At 28.1% G+C, this 20,136-nt stretch overlaps 1 protein-coding gene across 5 annotated transcripts in view; it reads right to left on the bottom strand.

Moving 5' to 3' along the window:
- Positions 1 to 20,136, bottom strand: part of LOC129916747 (filamin-B) — a 59,133-nt gene that overhangs the window by 37,911 nt on the left and 1,086 nt on the right. For 4 of the 5 annotated variants that reach the window (XM_055996881.1, XM_055996877.1, XM_055996899.1 and 1 more), the window contains exon 2: positions 5,687 to 6,187. In XM_055996881.1, the coding sequence (XP_055852856.1) occupies positions 5,687 to 5,923 (237 nt within the window). In that variant the 5' untranslated portion in view covers positions 5,924 to 6,187. Of the gene's footprint in view, positions 1 to 5,686; positions 6,289 to 20,136 lie in introns of those variants that run through there. The other variant, XM_055996890.1, reaches the window with a different exon arrangement.

Genomic DNA, 20,136 nt, shown 5'->3' with positions numbered 1-20,136 from the left:
ATATCTCACAAACGGATCAACCTACAAATAATATAAGGATACATTTGAAAATTTCATTTAATTTTCTACAAAGGAATTAAGTTACCTTTGTTCCAAAAAATGTTTTTTTTTACATTTGAGATCAATTGCGAGGGTTTGAACTTTTGAGATGAAATAAAACACCAAATATTTGCAGCTGCAAATCTATTATATATATTAAAGTTTGGTTTTGTGTACGTTCGCTAACCGGCCACACAGACTGACTCATTTTCTTAATTTTTTTTTAAATCAAAGAGGCATAAAAGGAGAAGGTTTAAGGCAAAAAAAATTCAAGATTTTATAGGGTAAATAGGGGTAACACGACATTGAAAAAAGAGGCTATTTTCTAAACGGTAAGTCGTAAAGGGTTGACTTTTTTTTTAAATGATAGACAAATTTATTCAATAGTTAAAAAAGGTATTGAAAAAAATTCAAAAAAATTTCAAAACCAAGTTGTGAGGGTTTTTTTGCAGTCATAGACCTTCGACAAAAGACTAATTAGAGGTACGCAAAATTTTGCACAGAAATTTGAGTTACACCATAAGAAAGATATTTAAAAAAAAAATTAGGGGTCTAAAACGGATTTTTTTCATAGGCCCTGTATTTTGAAATAAAAATTTTTGAAAAAAAACCTAATTTTTAGGGACATTTTTGAGTAGTCTTTTATTTTTTTGGAATTTTTAAAAGTTTGCAAAAAATCTCAAATGTATATTAAATATAGGTTTTAATCATGCGCATGCATATACAAACTTTTGAATTTTTAAAATGATTTTTGACCGAATAACGGGAAAAACAATTTTTTTTGTCCCAAGTTTCTTGGCCGTTTTTAACAGTTTTTTATTTTTATCTTTTTTTCTTCAATAGATAAATGAATGAAATTTACAGTGTAGATAGATAATAGGCAAGACTATATTTGTACAAAGTTTCAATTAATTTTATAATGACAAATTTGAAATATCGGTAAAATAAAACTCTATTTTTCAACACGTTATATCTTTTGATCTGGAGCTTACAAAAATTTGATTTATCTTTATTGAGCATCCTGATAATATTACTTTTCATTTGATATATCACACATAACGCTACATTAACTACAAGCTTAACAATGGTAAATTAAAAAACTTAAAAAACGTTTTTAACATAGGCCACTTTTTTTTTTAATTTTAAAAGTGAATATTTTTAAATTAATTGGACGAACTTTTTAAGTTTTGATTTCTTTTTTGTATTGGGAATTATGACAAATTACAAAGTCGAAAATAGAAATAAATACAAGAAATGGCGGAACGAAGTCCGCCGGGTCAGCTAGTGACTTATATTCTAATCACTTTTTTATGAGCAAAATCAAATTCTTTTGAGTTTATTTGAACATTTTATTAATAAATACTGTTTGAATTTTAGATAAACCAGAGAAAAATCAAAAGTTTTCAAAAAAGGAAAAATATGCAAAAACGGTATGATTTTTTTTTTTTAAACTTTTAATTTTCTTTGTTTTGCTGTTTTGTTGTTTTGTTTTATCTTACATAGAAAGAAAGAAATTCTGGAGGTATAGAGCTGGAGCTATTGATCTGTGAAACATTTATTTCAAAAGTTTCTTTAGTTCCTGAGAAAAAGCTTCTTAAAATTCAAATTAATGCACAAATTAATAAATGGACCTGACCCAATATAATTTTGAACGCTTCATTTTTAACTCCATCCTCTCATAGTTTAATAATAAAAATTTCGTTCAAAATACGCATAATTTTGTTTACATGCCCTAAAGTTGATTAAATGTTGGAGTTGTCAGTCCATTTTGGTAAACTAGTAAATGATGATAAAGCAATGAGTTGTAAGGCCAAAACATATTAAATTTTCATTGATAATTTTATTAGATATCAAAATTTGTTTTTTTTTTGTTCGGTGCATGCGTATAAAATTGCAAATCAATGGTTGTTAAGCGGTTCATTAACTTTGCAATTTTGCCGCAGTGTCTAATGTCTAAATGGGCGTACCTATTTTTCTCTTTTCCTCTATCTTCAACAATGTAACGAGAAAACCCTCGCAATTTCGTGCTGTTTCATATATTTCACTTCAAACGAGAGTGAAATGAATTTTAATTGAGGCTATCGAACGCGTATAGCGTTAGCTGCTAGCTGCTACATTCTCGCCGCGGGTGAATGAAATTGCGCTAAAAATTGATGCTGACTTCAAGTCCACGCACGCATTTGCACACCATATAACTCGCCACATGCCACTTTTCATACCTGGCCGGTTTAGTTTATAATTTTTTTTACTATTTTTTTTTTATTAGACTACATCTTATGATGCGTATCTAAATTAATTTTGCGTGGGATGTGTGATAAATCATTGAAGTCTCTAGTTTTTGAGTGGTTGGTATAGTGGAGTGGGGTAGTATTTTTTATGGAAACGGAAATAATTCCTCAACGATCTAGCCATTATGACTGGTTTTTTTCTGATTTTGCGTGGATCGTTGACATGTTGTTTGGTGGAAGTTGGTCTATTTGGAGTGTTAAACTGATAGAAGCGATAGATATTTTTAACTTCAAATCCAGATGGTATTAAATTGGTTATTTATGATTTTCTAAATTTTTATTCAAATCATTGAACAAGTTTCACTTTAAAGTGAAGCTTAAGAGTTGTTTAGGCATCCGATACACATGCTTTACGCAGTTTTATGAACAATGCATAACTCAATTTCGATTTTATGGTGATTTAGCTCAAATTTGATGGAATTATTGAATATTCGTGATCATGGCTTAAAATATTTTGTTATGCTCTAACGATAAAGGTATACAACACGAATATCTGCATATATATTTTTTTAATGGAATTGAGGGAGCTGTCATTTTGTGTGGATTTAAATATGATTTCATCGCGTGCTTCAAACAAATTATAATGTGATGTTAAGATAAAATGTAAATTGATGAGAAATTCCTCATTCCTCATTTGAATCAACGATTTTTGTTTGTAAATTCATATTGAAACTTGTTTTTGAAAAAAAATGCAGCAGCAGTTATTTTTGATTAATATTTTTTTAGAAAAAAAAAAAATTCATTGGATACACATTATACCTTTTAAGGTTCACATACAAAGAATTTATTGTTACTTTACTCTGTAAAAAAAAAACATTCCAAGAAAAAAATGTGAAGTAGAATGTGAAATGAAAATTATGAAGTAGCCGCATGTGGGCAATAGTAATAAACATTAATTAAGAAATAATTGAAGTCTTTCTATTTAAGAAAAAATTGTTATTAGTGAATCCAGTCTAAGAGAGAGGTAATACATTCGATTATATATGTACATAAATGCTTTTTGTTGCAATATTGAAAAAATGTTTTAAACTAATACACTTGGTTGCTTAAGCTGAAAAGTCTTTTAAGTTAAAAAAATAATTTGAAATACATATTTAAAGAAATTCGAAAATATGTTTGTGTTCTTTTAATTTTATAAAAGTTTCAATTACGGCAAGATATGGTAACGCTTCTGTATAAAATAAAAACAAAAATTAAGTTTTAGTTAGTTTTGGTCTTAACAAAAAATTTTAATTTCTTATTTAGGGAATTACCCAAAACTGTTGACTACCAAGATTACCTAATGGAAAACTTCAAGACCCACTTTTCTTGCATTTTCGTTAAAAAACGCTTTAAAAAGTTTCAAAAGTACGATTGCATGCAGTACACTCAACATTTTAAATATAAGGGGTCAGTTATAGCTATCAAATAAAAATGATCATACCTAAGGGGTATCAGCATAAGCATGTAGATAATGGGTTATAAAATATTTGTACTTAAAAAAATATTTGATTTTGATTTAAAGTTAGCTTAAAGTACAATTTTATCATTTCACTGATTGAAATTGATTTCACTGAACATCTCATTTTCGTTTCCAAATTTGGAACACAAATCGTTTCACTGAAGATGTTCGAATATATTTCTGTTCTCATCTGTCAGTTTTTGTTTCAATGATCAGCTCTAACCTAAAAAGCATACTTGCAGTAGTTAATTTTACTGACCAGGGCTTTCCACTGATTGAAATTTTTCAATTATAGCTGAAACTGACTTGTCAAAATGCACTCCACTGATTTGTTTCAATGATGAATTTCAATGTTGGCTATAACTGGTCCCTAAGTTCTAAAAGTCGGTTTTGAACATAGGTAATAACATGGATGTAAGAAAGTCACAGCCGTTACATCTTATTTAAAGATATATTCAGACTTAAAAACAGTGAAACAAATTTATATATGTATACTATCTGTATAACTAGCTATATAACTTTATACAATTGTTTAAATTTGGAAAATGTGATCAAAAACATTGTATATTGTTGTCTTATAGCTGTCAAACTTTTACACAAGAGTAGATTGTCTTGACCGCGAAAATTTGATTATTGTTTTTAATAAAAAAAAAACATATTTCCAACATTTTGAAAAATGTTATACAATGTTTTTGTATCTGTATGTGTATATTAACACAGTTAACTTAGTGAATAATTAAATAAATAAAAGCAAAAAACATAGGTACACAAATCTGCCAAAACCCTTCCATGTTATTACCCATGAGCCAAAAACACTAACTTAACCTTATGATATCTCTTGCAGTAAAACTGATATGGGAAGATTTAGACAGGTCTTGAAAGAAGGAAAACAATTCTTATCTAATAGAAATCGAAATGATATTTGTTTAGTCAAATTTCTTCCCATATGCTATAACATAACCTCATAAGAAGCGCAAAATGTTTTTTTTTAATTTTCTAATGGTAATTTATTTTTCCTTTCATTTTTATCATATTCCCCTCCTTTTCCAATGGGTTTCATTCTACCTACTATGATTTTTTTTGGTTTCAAAAATTATCGACCCTGGTCTATTTCCAAATCTTCTCAATTTTTTTTACAAAGTATTGTTTTAGATTCAAACATTTAGAAATATGTATTTTATATTTTAACATTCATGTCATGGTTGTAAGTTTAAATGCATTTGAACATTGAACCAAAAAAGTAAATATTTTGTTAATCTTTAAAGAATCATCATTTAAAATAAAAATATTTCAAGAACACTAAATATTTTCCTATTCCACTCAACATTAGCCATAAACACTTGGTGATAGCACCTCCAAGATGTTGTTCAAAGATTAGGTATAATGAAAAATTATTTTCAAGTTCAGTATGATTCACTCTTTTCATAATTTGAATTTTTTTAAATTATTCTATTCAGGTTCCAACTGAATTTTGATTTATTATGAAAAAACTAGCGGAACCCTATACTCTTTATTTCATACAAATTTTATAATTCCTATTCATGAAATGTGTCATAATTATGTAGAATTCTTGATTTCAATTGATTGTTTTCATATATTTTTGGAAAGCTTGCGCAGATCGCATTAAGTAAGGCCTAATTTTGTTTACACAAGAAAGATAATTTAAAAGTTTTAATTTTAATAAAAAGAGCAAATAAGATAGTCAAACTAAAACTTTAAAGTTTTAAAATTTCAAATAATTTCCGAAGACAAAGGAATTCTTGAAAATGTCCGCGCATTAAATATTTTACCTATTTATTTTAAACTCAAAAAATAAAAAAAAAGACATTTTTGGTAATTCTTTTTTTACCAGTCAACACAAATCTTTTTCAAGTTACCTATTTTCAAAAAAAAAACCACTTAAAAAACTTAAACTCACCTGCATTCCAGTTCCTCTTAAATGCTCGTTAACCCAATTCCTAAAAGTATTGGCTTGTATCTCCACCCAAAGATCCTCATTGCCTCGAATATTCATGCCCTTGGCTGCTGTGCCCTCAGGACTACGAGCAACCAAACCAGCATGGGTGATCTTTTGCGTATCAGTTGTTCCATCAGAATTATGCTTCAGCAAACCCGCATGGGTGACTTTAGCTCCTTTAATATCCTTTAAATCCATTTTAAGTGCTTTTCGTTGCACTTGCACACAAATTTTTTCAATAAATTTTCTTTTTGGATTTTACAAATTTTAAATTTTTTTTTTTTTGATTTTTATATATTTTTAAAAAATTTTTATTATTCACATTCACTTTCGTTTCGAATTCGCCACTAAGTTTTAATTCACTTGCACTGTCTGGCCGCCCTCAGAACAGAGTTTTCTTTTTCGATTTTTTAAATTTCATTTTGTCATCTTTTTTTTACTTTCTTATTCGTTAATTAAAATCTAATTTAAATTAATTTAATTAAAAAAAATTAAAAATCGCACTTAGTGTGTATCTATGAAGTTTTTCATGCAACAGGTTACAAAGTTTAAGTCGAACTGAGAGTCGATTGAAAATCATTCATTCAGGTGTACCTACCTGCAACCATGCCTGCCGATGTTGATTCCCTACCTACATTCGATGACGTCATTTTTGTGTCGAACAATAATAATAATGAAAAATAAAAAATAAAAAAAAAAAAAACAAAACACGCTATTGGAATGGAATTTTGAGCAGGTTTTTGTATCTTTTTTAAGCTTTGCCAGCTAACAAACACTTTGATAGATACTTTTTATATTTTGCCATTGTCTCTCCATTTTTTTCTGTTGTTTTGTTTTTTTGTGGGGAAAGAAAATAGGAAACCGAAAATAAAACACGTTAACTCAAATGGAGACTCAGAGTACTGGAAGTAACAAAAAAAACAATCATGTGGTCGGTTCCGACGAGGTCTAAAAGTGGGGACCGGTTTTTTTTCTATCTTCTAATTTTATTTTTTTTGTATCTTTTGTATCTTCATTTTGGCTAAAGTTCCTCATTGCTTTCCAGGAATTTTATTCACAATATTTTTAACTCTTTGGAAGTCTAACTCAAAAAAAAAATAGAGAAAGAGAGTTTAAAACAAGTGCTAAAGAACATGGGGATGTTTTTTTCATATTTATTTCGGCTATTTTTAGAGAGATGATTGCGAGATTAAAAACCAGGTGTATGTTTAGAAAAATAAAAAAAATAAATAAATATTTATTTCGATCATGTTAGTTGAGTTCTAAATCAATAATAACTGATTGGGATTCTAATAACCTTGAAAAAATGTAAGCTTCTACCTGATATGGCTATAGACAAGGTAAACGGAGATAAGTTGAATATAAAAAAAAAATAATATTAATTGATTTATAATTTAAGAAGCTTATAAAGGCGTTAATTATTATAGGAAACTATTACACTTGAATGTTAAGAATATTATTTTAACATTGTGTTAATTAATTTATGTCTTGCTAAATGCAAGACTGTTCAATTTGTATTTTACTTTTTGTTCAACTTAATTCCTTAAACATTTTTGAAGGTTTGAATGATCTTCAAGTGCTTAGAACCAACAGACAATTTTACTTGTAGTTGTTTGAATATTCGTGAATACAATTGAATTTCCGAAACGTTTGCCCAATATTTTCACACCCAAGAAAATAATGGACCTACCGAGAGTTTTTTTCGGTTTTACTTAGTCAACGTTGCGACGTATTATTATTGACATTAAGAACTTATTTAATAAATCTTTCTCAACTTAGAGCATAACCTCAAAAGTAGTCAAAAACCGTTTTTTTTTGCACATTCGAACGGTAATATTTCAAAAACGGTAAGTAATAAAATATTTCTGACTTCTAATTCGAGTTTGGAAAAGTATAGTTTAGTCTCGGCAACAAAAACCTTGTACACTTATGTAATGATTAAAAAAAATTTCGAAATCTAGTTTTTTTTTTTTTTTTTAATTTTTTTGCATTTTCTGATATTTGTTTTACACCATCAGAAAGTAGAGATTTTAACATTCAAAATGCTTACCAACTTTTTCAAAAACTGATAGTTTTTTGGTATTAATTCAAAATAAGGTGAAAAAATTATATTTTAAAACAAATAAGTTACAATGGTAAGTTTTCACCAAATTTGGTATAAAACATTTTCTTTTTTGAAAAAGATAAAAATAAAAAACCAAAAACTCGGTTACTTGAATTTTTCACAAAAATTTTAAGGTTATGTTAAAAAATGCTTAATACAAAAAATGTAGATCTTTTTAGTATCTACAACTTTTCCATACAACTTTTTTTTTCTATAGGACTTGGTGTTTTGCCGTAAATCGAAAAATACCATTTTTTACTATTAAAAACTCAACCCAACCACTTCCCGAACTCGGCTCGCCCGTAATTTATTTTTCCTTTCATTTTTATCATGTTCACCTCCTTTTCCAATTTGTTTCATCCTACTGTAATTTTTTTTTTTAATTTTTAATGTTTTTGAAGGTTCGGCCCTAGTCTACAAAGGACTTCTAATTTGCACGACTGGATTGCACGAACTTGCTCTTGTAGTAAAAAGTATTTATGTACAATATCTTAAATAATTATTAGAATGTATAGATTTTGGTAAAGTGTTCAGGAGAAAAATCGAAGGTAAAAAATTATAATTTTATAATTACACTAGCTGACCTGGCGGACTTCGTTACGCTTCTTTTGCTATTTACTTTCAATTTTGGAGTGTGTCAATCTTTTCAAAAAAAAAAAAATCAGGTCACAACATCAAAATACAGGTCTTTATAAATAAAATAATGTGTTTTTTGAGTTCTATTGATCGCTATATCGAGACAAATGTTTGTAGGCTTAAAGTATCTCCCCCGTATTTATAAACTTTGTATAACTTTATACAACTGTTTAAATTTTCAAAATCTAATAAATACGACTGTCTGTATTTAGAAATATTACAAATTTAGGCTATTCATATGAGTTTGAAAACTAACTTTTTTGAACCAATATAAAGAAAAGGACTTGAAAAAATCTTTCAAAAAAAAAAAATTGGAGTTGACCACGCTAATCATTTATGGTATTAAAATAGATGTTGGCCGATTCTTAGACTTACCCGATGTACCCACAAAATTTCATAAAAATCGTTCCAAAAATACATAAAATTTTTTTTTTTGGTTGGACCACCCTAACCATTTTATCATATGAAAATTCATGTTGGTCGAATGGCCGATTCTCAGACTTCCCGACATTCACACAAAAATTTCGAAAAGATCGTTCCAAGAAGATATAAAAAAATTTGATTGGACCCCCCAACTATTTAGAGGTATGAAAAATAGATGTTGGCCGATTCTTAGGCCTACCCGATATATGTACAAAATTTTATTAAAATCAGTTCAGCCGTTTCGGAGGAGTTTGGTAACAAACACTGCGACATGAGATTTTTATATATTAGATATATTTCATTTCACACTTCAAAAAATTAGAAATATCTGTCAATCAATATTGAATAAAATTGGCTTATCCAATTTTAGTTTTAGTTTTTTAATAATCTCTTAAACCATTACGTATATACCAAATTTAATCGAAATTTCAAAAAATATATTTTATTTCAGACCAAATACTACCACTAAATAACTTATTTTTATTTTTACCTTCATTTGAAAAAAATTACATAAATTAATTAAAAAATTCTGATAAATGTTACTTTTTTCTCGCTATTTGCTACCGAATTTATAGACAAGAGAAATACCTTTCATTTGATACCAATATTATATTTGTACATCAATTATTACGCATTCTACGATTAATTGTTCGAAATAGCTGAAATCTTGATTTTCAAATCCAAAATTTCAAACTCCAATATCTCAAAAACCCCAACAACGATTTTGAAAATATTTTACCCACGTAATGTGCTTATCATAACCTTTCATTCGATACCAATTTCATTAGTGGACACACTGGGCCCAAGCTCCATAGAAAATTTTACCATTTTCTTTAAGCGTTATGTTTATTTTTTTTTCTTATATATAAATATGTATATAATTTATTTTTTAAGGAAATTGAACAACATTCCAACAATATTAAATCAACAAAAGAATGATTCCCTATTCTTATGTAAATTACCTTTTCGTCCCCCTCACAAAAAGTCCTCGTAAAGTCTTTTACACCAGCTCACAGGAACGATTAAAAAACATAAATTTTTTCTAAACAATTTTCAACACGCCACGTATACTTTTCGTATCAAATGACCGTAAAACAACGGAATGACAATGAACATAAAAATGATTAACTTTCAAGTTAAACGGCCATTAAAAAAAAAATGCTCATTTGTTTGTGATAATTACAACAAGACCCAACCCAAATGTGTCTTTTGTTTAAAAATCCGTTTGCAAGTGTTTGTTTGTCAATTTGAATTAGATAGCTTTTATAAGCATCCACCCCATAACAAGTGTCGTGAAAATATGCATGAGATGGTGGACGACGGATGTTGACTTTGAAGACGTCTCAATAGCAAACAGCCAGCACTCCCAGATTTTAACTCATTCAATCGAAACTAGTACATCACAACTAAAAACGTACATCTTGGTGATTCACAACAATTTGAAGGTTAATTCGGAAGCTATGACAAACTGAGATATCTTTATTTACACCTGTTCAAAATTATTTTATTGACTTGTATCTGGTTTGGGTGTTTCACATGTTACATCCATTTTTAGGAATTTCACCAAAACAACAAACAAACATAAAAATGAATTTCAAGTGAAAAGTTTGTTTGTCAGAAAAAAAAAAAATTGTCTTGGACTTTTCCTTTTCTGGCTTTTGCAGTCATATTCGTCAATAACTTAACCAAATATAAATAAACTCTGATAAATATTTATCTCAAATACGTGTATCGGTGAAAAGATTAGCTATGACAACCAAGAAAAATAACAAAAAAAAAAAAAAATTGGATTAGTTCACAGTTTCTTTGAGTAAATAGTGCGAAAAGACAACCAGACAGACGAGACGATGTGATTACCTTACTTGGCAACTCATAGAAAGTTAAACTTTTAATTTTGGTATTTTTAATTCATTGAATTCACTTATTGAATTCATAAATGGATGGAAGTAGAAATTAGATTTGACGAAGAAGAAATTGTTTGCGTGATAATAATTAAAAATATAGTCCACCACAAGGCTGCCTCCACGGACCAGTTTTGTTTTTCTTTTTTTGGTGATTTAGACTTGAACGTGTTCAACTAAATCCAATTTATCATTTTAATTAATTTACTTTTCACATTTTTTATTGAGTTGATGAGAGAGTTATGGGTATTTAGATATCTGTAACGGATATTTATGAATCATTCATAATAAAGATGCGTGAGTGAAAGAATGGAAATATTTAGTAAAATGTAACTAATTGACTACTTAATGTCAAAATGACTTTAAAGTATGCTGAGAAACATTAAATTTTTCTAACTTTTCTACTAAAAGTGAAAAGTTTTATAGCAGAAAAAAATATAGCAAATTATTAAAAATTTTGTTATCCATGACTTTGTTAAAAATAATGACAAAGAATTATGTCACCAAATTTTAAAATCAACCATTTATCTGCTTGATTTTTTTTTTCATAATTATTTTGCATTTAAATTGGGGTAGCAAATTACTATATTCTACAAATTATTTGTCTACAAAAACAAACTTTATTCTTTGGCATAATAACTAGGTAAGCAAACTTGTACTTATTTTTTTTTTTTAATTTCGTTTAGTGACATAAAAAATGACAAAAAAAAACAGATTAATTTGAAACGTCCGTTGGTAGCATGATACAAAGTTAAAAGAGAAGGTCATTTGCATGCATGAGGAGACATCAAAATAATACTCTTGGCCTATGGACATTGGACATATAAAAACGAACACTCGTAATCCATTCTAGCCCAGTCAAATTATATTTGGTTGTATGGAGGTCTGAGAAATAATTCGCAACTGCAATTCGTACCTAAAATATGAAAGTACACTAGTACAAGAACTAAACCCCCCATTTTCCGAACAAAAGTCTGGACGACTTTGGCCGCCATTTTGTTTTGAACAGTTTTGCGACTATCGCTTGTAGTTCGGTTAGTTTTGGTGTTAGAGAAAAATGTTATGAGACAAACTTGTAGTAAATTTTATTTCCCACAAAATATATTTTATAACTTTTTACTCTAAAACCCACCATTTAGGAATTATAATGATTTTCGTAAAATGCTATGGTCACTTTTTTTTTATATGCACCATAACTTTTTATTTTAAACTTTTATCAAAAAATTGTTGTTATAAAAATTGAAGAACTATTAATTAACTATGTTTTTCTCATATAAGGTTTTTTTCTCCGACGTACCGTTTCCTCACTAGAACAAAAAATCAATAAAAAAATTAGAAAAAAACAGGGTGAGGGGAGAGCAGGATAACTATGGCGCTGAGATTTGATAACTGTATTTTGTAGAAGGGTTCAATACAAGTATTTTTTACTTTGGGAGGGGGGGTCTATCTAACCCCGTTTAGGCGGGAGGGGAAATTTTCTAAAAAACAACCTAATATTTAAAAAAAATATTAAAAAACATCGGCAACACTAAGTGTTATGAAGGATATTTTTTCAAAAGCCACAATTAAACGCTTTATTTTAATTTTTAAATAGTGTTTTTAAAATTAATAGTTTTTGAAATAATTGATCTCAAAGTTAAAATTAGCGAAACAAATTAAAAAAAAAAAAACACATTCAATACTATTTTAGTCAGGACCATTAATTTCAATACAAATTAACAATTACAATAAAACTACCTTCGCTGATTTTCTATGCCTTCTTGTTTTTGAGAAAATTGAAAAATGAAACAAAAAAAAAAACAGATTAACAATTTTTTATTTTTTTTGCTGTTTTGATAACTTTGGTATTAACAATATCATAAACAAAAAAGATCTTATGTATTTATTACATATAGAGTTAGTTGAGAGATTTATGCGTTAAAAAAAAACATTTTACGCTCACCACAGAGATGCTGAGAACCCGCAAAGCAGGGCAGGCAAGGTAATTTTAATTTAAAAAACTGTTGACATTGGCGCCTACCTGACGACTGTTCGTATCCTAAGTGGAGCAGAAAATTGCCAACTTTTTTGTTGATGGCCAAAGTTATCAAAATAGCAAAAAAAAAAAATAAGTGAACACCTGATAAAAAAGTATTTTTTTTTTTAATTTTCTCAAAAACTAGAAGTCATGAAATATACGGTTTTCAGTGTTTGACAGAAAATCAGCCAAGGTAGTTTTATTGTACCTAATAGTAAATTTTGTATTGAAATTAATGGTCATGACAAAAATAGTATTGAATGTGTTTTTTTTTAAATTTGTTTCGCTAATTTTAACTTTGAGATCAATTATTTCAAAAACTATTAATTTTAAAAACACTATTTAAAAATTAAAATAAAGCGTTTAATTGTGGCTTTTGAAAAAAATCTCTCATAGCTCTTAGTGTTGCCGTAGTTTTTTTAATATTTTTTTTTAATATTAGGTTGTTTTTTAGAAAATTTCCCCTCCTGCCTAAACGGGGTTAGATAGACCCCCCCTCCCAAAGTAAAAAATACTTGTATTGAACCCTTCTACAAAATACAGTTATCAAATCTCAGCGCCATAGTTATCCTGCTCTCCCCTCACCCTGTTTTTTTCTAATTTTTTTATTGATTTTTTGTTCTAGTGAGGAAACGGTACGTCGGAGAAAAAAACCTTATATGAGAAAAACATAGTTAATTAATAGTTCTTCAATTTTTATAACAACAATTTTTTGATAAAAGTTTAAAATAAAAAGTTATGGTGCATATAAAAAAAAAGTGACCATAGCATTTTACGAAAATCATTATAATTCCTAAATGGTGGGTTTTAGAGTAAAAAGTTATAAAATATATTTTGTGGGAAATAAAATTTACTACAAGTTTGTCTCATAACATTTTTCTCTAACACCAAAACTAACCGAACTACAAGCGATAGTCGCAAAACTGTTCAAAACAAAATGGCGGCCAAAGTCGTCCAGACATTTGTTCGGAAAATGGGGGGTTTAGTTCCTGTACTAGTGTACTTTCATATTTTAGGTACGAATTGCAGTTGCGAATTATTTCTCAGCAAAAGTATAACTTGACTGGACTATTCGTTGAGTGTTTATTGTTTGGTTTACCTTCAACTCACTTTTTAACAAAAAAACATATAAAAAAAAAAAAACAATTTCCCTCCGCAAGTCGTCAGACAAATAAAAAAAATGTCTATTTTTATCATTTTTAACCGGCCGGCATTTACATGGTTGACAGAATTCAAGTAATGACCACTTTCAATAGTTTCCAGTTTTTTTCATCATTTTGTTAAAAAAAAGAAAAAAAATGCAGGCTTTGATAAAAAATAACCAAACCCACATAAAACTCGATGAAAATCTAATTAAAAAGTGTAACTAAGTATCAATGGGAATTATTTGTTGAACAAAAAAAAAAAAAAAAAAAGTATAGAAAAATAATTCAATTTCCACTCTGAAAAAAAACTATTGAATTTCGTTTGACAATTAATTGAGTTACACTAAACAAATTCTAAAAAACTACAATTAAATGATTAATTCACATTCATACACAGTAGACATAAAACATAATCGTGTATGTGTGTAAACAGTTAAAATGTATTTCATGCATCGTTGGGCTCTGGGTTGCCATTTTTTTTTAACTATTCGCTTTGACAATAATAATAACAATAATTTTAGATCATTTTTTTTATAATATCTATAAAAGTGATATAATTTGCCACACAAGTTGAATGTCATTTGTTAGGGTGTTGTAGGTATATATTCGTATTCAGTCATCATACATTTTTAGGTGATGTAATAGAATTTGAACGACAACTTGATAGTTTGTATATCTATCATATGGCTATCATGATATGAATTATTCATATGGATAATAACTTTTACAAGGTACAATAAATAAATTATTTAATTTAAGGTTTGGAGTTTTTTTTTTCCTTAAATGGTTTATTGGCGAATTTTTATCTAATTTATTTTATTAGGTTTTTTTTTTATTTGCATATAGTTTATACTTAAAAATATTTAACTAGTCGGAAAATAAATCAACTTATTAATATTTTAATGTTATAGCTATAAACAATAATAAAATAATAGATTTTGGAATTAGAATTTGCCAAATTTCATGAAAATTCATTTAAAAAAATTATTTATTTATTATTCATGAAGTAAGAAGAAGTGTTGAGATTTCATGTCATACATAGTTTTGAAGTAATTTTAAACGTCTGGGCCCTATCTCACCAACTTACAAACCTGTAGATAATTATAAGTTATTTTCAAAATAGCTATTTGTGAAAAAATCGAGAAATTTTGTTTCACCAGTTTCTTGTTATTACAAAATTGTACTTTAAATCGGTGCAGGGAACTAAGTCCACGGGAACTAAGTCCACTGAGGGACTTCGTTCTCATTTAGTGGGAACGAAATACACTTTAGTAAAGTGGTTTTCATTCCCATTCAAGGTGGGATTGAATTCCATTCTCTAATGGGAACCTAGTACACACTCAAAAAAATTAAAAGAGAATTTATTTTCAACAACGATTTAATAACGAATAACGAAAGTAATCAAATAAGCGTGATTTTTCGTAAAAGTACTTTTTAGTAAAAAAAAAAAAAACGCGCAGAGGCATAGGTTCGATTATTTTTGGAATTTATGTCCCACTTTACTAGAATCCAATTCGGGAATTAGATATGTCCCTATAACTGAGACATAAGTCCCAAAAAAAAAAAAACCATTTCGGGACTCATTTCCCACTTTTTTTTTTAATTTTTGCGTATAAGTAGGTAGGTACCTAAAGAGACAAGTTAGTATGACCACTACTGATGAAATAGTAGAACCGAAATAGTAGAACCGGTCTTGATTTTTTTTTTTGTTAGTACCTAGTCCAATGCAAAATACAATTACAAGATATTGAAAAACAAAAAAGAAGTTTGCAAACTTAATGGTTAGTCGAAATTGCATCGTGACAAAATAAGATCATGGAAGGTGAAAGTCTTTTCGAAAATATTTTTGATAGGTATGTATTCTTTTTGAGTTGATAACAGGGTGAAGCGGAAAAACATTTGCTAACATGAGAATCTATTTGATTTGTACAACGCGAAGCGGAAAAAAATTTTGCCCAGGGGAGAATCAATTTTGAGGTGTGAAAATAAAAATTCGCGCGAATAACATTACCTAAGCAGAGGAACGAACTTGCGTGAGTGGTCCACTTAGGATATTTAAAGTCGCCAATGTCGGCATCTTTTTAACTAATCGAAAACCAGGCAAGGCTGGCTCGCTTCACGGGTTCTTAGTATTTTAAATCCCTTTTAGGGTCCTCTGTTACGCTCGGGTAACTTCGTTGCTCCGCTTAGGGTATGTAAAGTCGCCAGGAAGGCGCCAATAACAACACTTTTTTAACTAAACTGTGCCTTGTCCCGTGGATGTTAATTCCAAATTAAATGGAACTAACATCCACGGGGCTAGTTCCGTGGGTGTTACACTCTTTTCAGTTTCTTGAAAACTGAATTTAAAAATGAACTGCTGATTTTCAAGATTCGATAAAAAGTCAAATTAAAAACTAGCGACTCTATTTCTTCTTATTTAACTTCTTCTTGGTGAAATGGGAATTAAGTTAACATTCAAAGGGAACGAAAACCACACGTTTTTTCCGGAATGAGATTCCCACCTAGAATGGGAACTTATTCCACTTTACTAAAGGGGTTTTGGTTCCCACTGAGTGGGAACTAACTACCTCAGTGGACTTAGTTCCCGTGGACTTAGTTCCCCGCACTCTTTAAATCTACAATGTTAAATATGTAAAAAACCATTTTCTGTCTCACCAAAACTTGTATTTTACAACTAACAAATCTGTGAGTTTTTAAAGTTTCTGTTTCACCAAACAAAAAAAAATTACAAGTTTCTATTAACTTGTGAAAATTTTCGACAACAAGACGTATGTTAGTTTTGATACAAATTTTTAAAAACCGTATTAAGAATGTTTAAAATGGCTCTACGAAGCGCCATTTTAATTTTTTTAAGAAAAGCTACATATGTTATTATTATTCATTTATTGCAGGTAAGAAAATTTAATTAAAAAAAAAATATGTATTGCAACTGAAAAATATTTAAATTTTTATTACAAATAAAAATATTTTGCATTAAAAAAAAATGTATTGCAAATAAAAAAAAATGCATTCGAAAAATCAATGCAAATTGTGTGCATTAAATATTTTTACTTGCGATATACCTAGGTACTATAGGGCAAGTTTAGGATTCGTAAAAAAAATCGAACTCGAGATAACAATTTTACATGACATTACGATGATGGAGAATGCCAAAAAAGTGGGTCCGGCAATTCTGTCTGTCTGTCTGTCTGTCTGTCTGTCTGTCTGTCTGTCTGTCTGTCTGTCTGTCTGTCTGTCTGTCTGTCTGTCTGTCTGCCTGTCTGTCTCTATCTGGAGCTGCAGCCTAAACGAGTGAAGTGATTTTCTTCAAACTTGGTAGTTAGCAGTTTTTGGTGATTCCCTAGAGGGGAAATTGAAATTTTTTTTTATGACCAAAACTAACGGTAGGTACCTGCCATATAACGGAAATAGAAAAGTTAATTTTTTTCAAAAACGGCTCTAACGATTTTGATTAAAATGTTTGTGTGTAGTACTACACATAAGAGCCAACTTTTCAAATAAAAAAAATATTTTTTGTATCGTTATTAACGGTACCTGTCATAGAACGGTTTTTTTCGTTTCTGAATATCTCGTACAACATTAACCCGATTTAAATGAGAATTTTTATACAAAAGTGTGTAAGTAAAGATAATAATAAAATTTTAGAAAATTTTCAAAAAACACATTTTTGGTTTTTTTAAAAATTTTTCAAAATTTTTTTTTGCAAAATCAATTTTTTGAAAACGGATCAATAAAAAATTTTGAAATTTAGTTTTTATGTGTGAATTAATTATTTCTTCAAAATGGCATACCAACTTTTTTTTTAAATGTTAAAAAATTTTTATATATAAAAAATTATTTTTTTTTAAAAAACGGCTCCTACAATTTTCGAAAATTTTTTTCTAAAAATACCTTTTTATACAAGAAATAAAATGGCATATTTTTTTTTTTTTTAAGATAATTTAAAACGGAGTTTAATTAATTATAAAAACAGATTTAATTTTTTTATACTACTTATGAAATTTTAAATTTCTTGAATAAAAGCTTTAATATTATTGTTACTTTAAGCATAAGAGCAAGTACGTGCGACCCCAGTCGTGCAATTTATTTTTTTAGTATTCGTCGAATTCCTTACAGTTTTGACTTTTTGGTCAAAAAGCCAAATTGTAAGAAATTCAACGAATATTAAGAAAAAATATTTAATGCACACATTTGACATTGATTTTTTTTTACATTGATTAAATTTTTTATTTGCGATAGTTTTTTTTAATGCAAAATGTTTTAATTTGCAATACCTAAAGATTTTATTTACAATATATACATATTTTTCAATTGTAATAAAATTGTTTTTAATGCATTTTTTTTTTTTATTTTCAATAGATATTTTTTTAAGGGAAATATTTTTCAGTTGCAATAATTTTTTTTTAATGCAATAAATATTTTTTTTAGTGCAATTTTTTTTTTATTTGTAACAAATATTTTTTTTAAATTTATAATGGAAAACAAATGCATTTAAAATTGGTTTAGAATTTGTGTTTGAAATCGAATGAAAATATCACAAAATATCCTGCCTCTTAAATTTGTAAAAATTCGTTCTCTGTTGATCAAAGAAGTTTTTAATTTTCTCATTATTTTTGTAGTCCTTCATTCCTTATATTATTTTATTAATTTTCCTAACTATTTAGAATAAAAAAAATTCTTATTTGATCAAACTACAAAGATATGACAGTTTTATTATTTGACGATTTTCCGTTAAAAATAGGGTTGCCACATAAGAGTTCCAGTTTAAAAAGTGGAAATCCATTTTTTCATAAATTAATATCAACAGATTTTTAATTTTAAACCAATTTTAACTTCTGTCGTTATGAGTTAAGTAACTCAACGGTCACGGCTAAGACTTTAACGAGTCATACAAGTTTGTGAGAGAAACTTGTTGTTTACAAGAAAAAAATATAATTCTTGAAACGGTAATTCTACAAAATTGTGGTTTTCAAAAATTAGATGTAACTTTTTTTTTTTCAATATTCACAAATTTGTGAATTACTTATTTGTACTTTGTGGAACAGAATTCCAAAACTGGAATTATTTCACCATCATTATGTTAAAGGTTTTTTCTTTTTATAGAATGGTTATCTTATTTAAAGAACATTAATCAAAATGTTATCGGGTCTTTTAAAATATGTTGTTGACAGATGAAATTTGTTACGAACTAATGTTTTATAAACCGTAATGAGCCAAAAGAATTTAAATAAAAAAATTACATACAAATATTTTGTGTGAAAAGCTGTTTTCTTTTGTGAAAATTGTCACTATTAAAAACTAAATAAATATTTTGATGCATTGCAGTCAAAACACTTATTTATTTTCTCACTTCTATTACACAAATTGCATTGTTCTCACAGAATGACAGAATTATTAAGAAATCTTAATCATTATATCACAAATCTACCATCGCATAATAATTTTCCCATAATCAAAATGGAAACAAGTAATTTTTTTTCTCTTAATTTCTGTTATTTAAAATAATTATACTCATAACCATTCATCATGTTTATCTTAATTATACCACCCAACAACACGATTTAACTGACTTCATACATCCAAAAATAATAATTGACACACACAAAAAAAAAAAAACAGTTTAACATTCCATTGATCTCTTAAACATTCTATTAATATTTTTTGCGTGTTTTTTTTTCGTCTTAATAGAACTACAATTCGCTTTATTGAGAAACTCCAAGCCAATTCATAAAGATAAATATCTCAAAACATAGATTTATCAGAACAGCATTGAAATGAAAAAGCAATTTACAACCTCAATACCCATAACCCAACCCACACCTACAATATCGACTATAATAGTGACGCAATCCAAATATGGTGAAGGAGTTAAATAAACAACAATAAAAAAAAAATCACAAACAAACAAAAAAAAAATGAATTCCACAATAATTTCAATTTCGGTCAGCACAAGGTACATTTATCTGTATCTTTTGCTTTGAAAATAAAAAACTTGTCTATGGGAAATGTTGCCAAAAAGTTTAACTATCTCGATCTCTACATGAACCAGTGTGGGCGAGTTCAGAGGTATGAAATACCTACAACTCTATTTCTATACTCTCGACTTCGCCCATTTATGAGTTTTTATTTGTTTTATTTTATTTTTACTTTTTATTCGATTATCGAATTCTCTTACTTATCCC

The sequence above is a fragment of the Episyrphus balteatus genome, chromosome 1 (assembly GCF_945859705.1).
Source record: "Episyrphus balteatus chromosome 1, idEpiBalt1.1, whole genome shotgun sequence".
NCBI classification, from domain to species: domain Eukaryota; kingdom Metazoa; phylum Arthropoda; class Insecta; order Diptera; family Syrphidae; genus Episyrphus; species Episyrphus balteatus.
This window is presented reverse-complemented; position numbering and strand designations above follow the sequence as displayed.